Source organism: Limulus polyphemus, unplaced genomic scaffold, assembly GCF_000517525.1.
Source record: "Limulus polyphemus unplaced genomic scaffold, Limulus_polyphemus-2.1.2 Scaffold2511, whole genome shotgun sequence".
Lineage (NCBI taxonomy): Eukaryota > Metazoa > Arthropoda > Merostomata > Xiphosura > Limulidae > Limulus > Limulus polyphemus.
The window spans coordinates 85,481-86,914 of NW_013668121.1; the positions used below are offsets into that span (position 1 = coordinate 85,481).

At 27.9% G+C, this 1,434-nt stretch overlaps 1 protein-coding gene across 1 annotated transcript in view; it reads left to right on the plus strand.

The window, feature by feature from the left end:
* The window catches only part of LOC106467162 (hemicentin-1-like), a 74,624-nt gene that overhangs the window by 34,130 nt on the left and 39,060 nt on the right, over nt 1-1,434 (plus strand). The window contains exons 6-7 of the mRNA XM_022395296.1: nt 755-1,044; nt 1,149-1,161. Of these exons, the coding sequence (XP_022251004.1) occupies nt 755-1,044; nt 1,149-1,161 (303 nt within the window). The remainder of the gene's footprint in view (nt 1-754; nt 1,045-1,148; nt 1,162-1,434) is intronic.

Below are 1,434 nucleotides of genomic sequence, written 5' to 3' on the forward strand. Positions count from 1 at the left end.
ACTTAATAATATTGATCATATTTTGTGTTTGTAACTGGGGATTTAAGATAACTAGTTCTTTCTTCGTGTAAGATACCCATTCTTGAAATATATTACTTTATAAACGTGTATATTAAGTGTCTTTAAATCGTGTGTCTTTTACAAATATATGTGCCTAAAAATATTCTACTAAGCTATTCGATTATAACTATATCAGAATTAAAGTTCCAGAGAAGTCGAGACTTCCACGCCTATCACTGGGAAAATAGAATCTATATTAGATAAACCGCAAGGTACTTCTAACAAAAAACAATACGTTAAAAATAACTTCAGTATTTGATAATTTTTTTTATGTGACTGGCTCAGCCACGTTCTTTCGTATCGTTACAAAACGTAAAAATAAGTTTTTATTTGATTTGATTATTTTTATTGCTAATATCTTGAACCAAAATCACGTGGTTCTCTGACAGTGTTCCACGCAATTTGTGAGAGTTTAGCAACTTTCAGGAAAGCGTGTAAAGTAAACATTTATCATTCAGTTGAGTACCGATATCTGCGTCTGGGGTTTTATATAATATGACGAACCCATATTAAGTATTTTCTTCACCTAATTGTATACTGGCATTAGAGTTTACTTTAATGTTGAAATAATTAAGCAGTGACGAGTTTTGTGCTATTTAAATGAAACTTCATTTCCTATAACAATTGTTTCAAAAATGGATCATCTGATCCTTTGATTATTATTCAAATTGCTCTTTTTTTTTCTTTCATACAGATGCTCCACTAGCAAGTCTATGGTTTTCTGGAAATAGAAAGTCTGGATCAGTAAGGGAAGGATCTGACGTTTACTTTGAATGTTTAGTTCAATCCAATCCCGAGCCTGTAAAGATTTCCTGGATGTTTGAAGGAAAAGAGCTACAGGCCAGCAACTCAATGAAAATTCTAGTTCACAATTATACATTAACTGTGAAAGAAATAAGCCGTTCCAGTAGAGGGCGCTACAGCTGCACAGCAACCAATAGTGAAGGAAAGGGGGAAAGTGGCATATTTTTTCACGAGTACAATGTACTTAAATTAATATGTTTTCATAATTTTATTTTACTAAAAATTTCTACGAACACAATGTACTGAAATTAACATTTTTTAATATTTTATTTTATTAAATATTTCTACGAGTACAATGTACTTAAATTAATATGTTTTCATAATTTTATTTTACTAAAAATTTCTACGAACACAATGTACTGAAATTAACATTTTTTAATATTTTATTTTATTAAATATTTCTACGAGTACAATGTACTTAAATTAATATGTTTTCATAATTTTATTTTATTAAATATTTCTACGAATACAATGTACTTAAATTAATATGTTTTTATAATTTTATTTTACTAAATATTTCTACGAGTACAATGTACTTAAATTAATATGTTTTTATAATTTTATTTTATT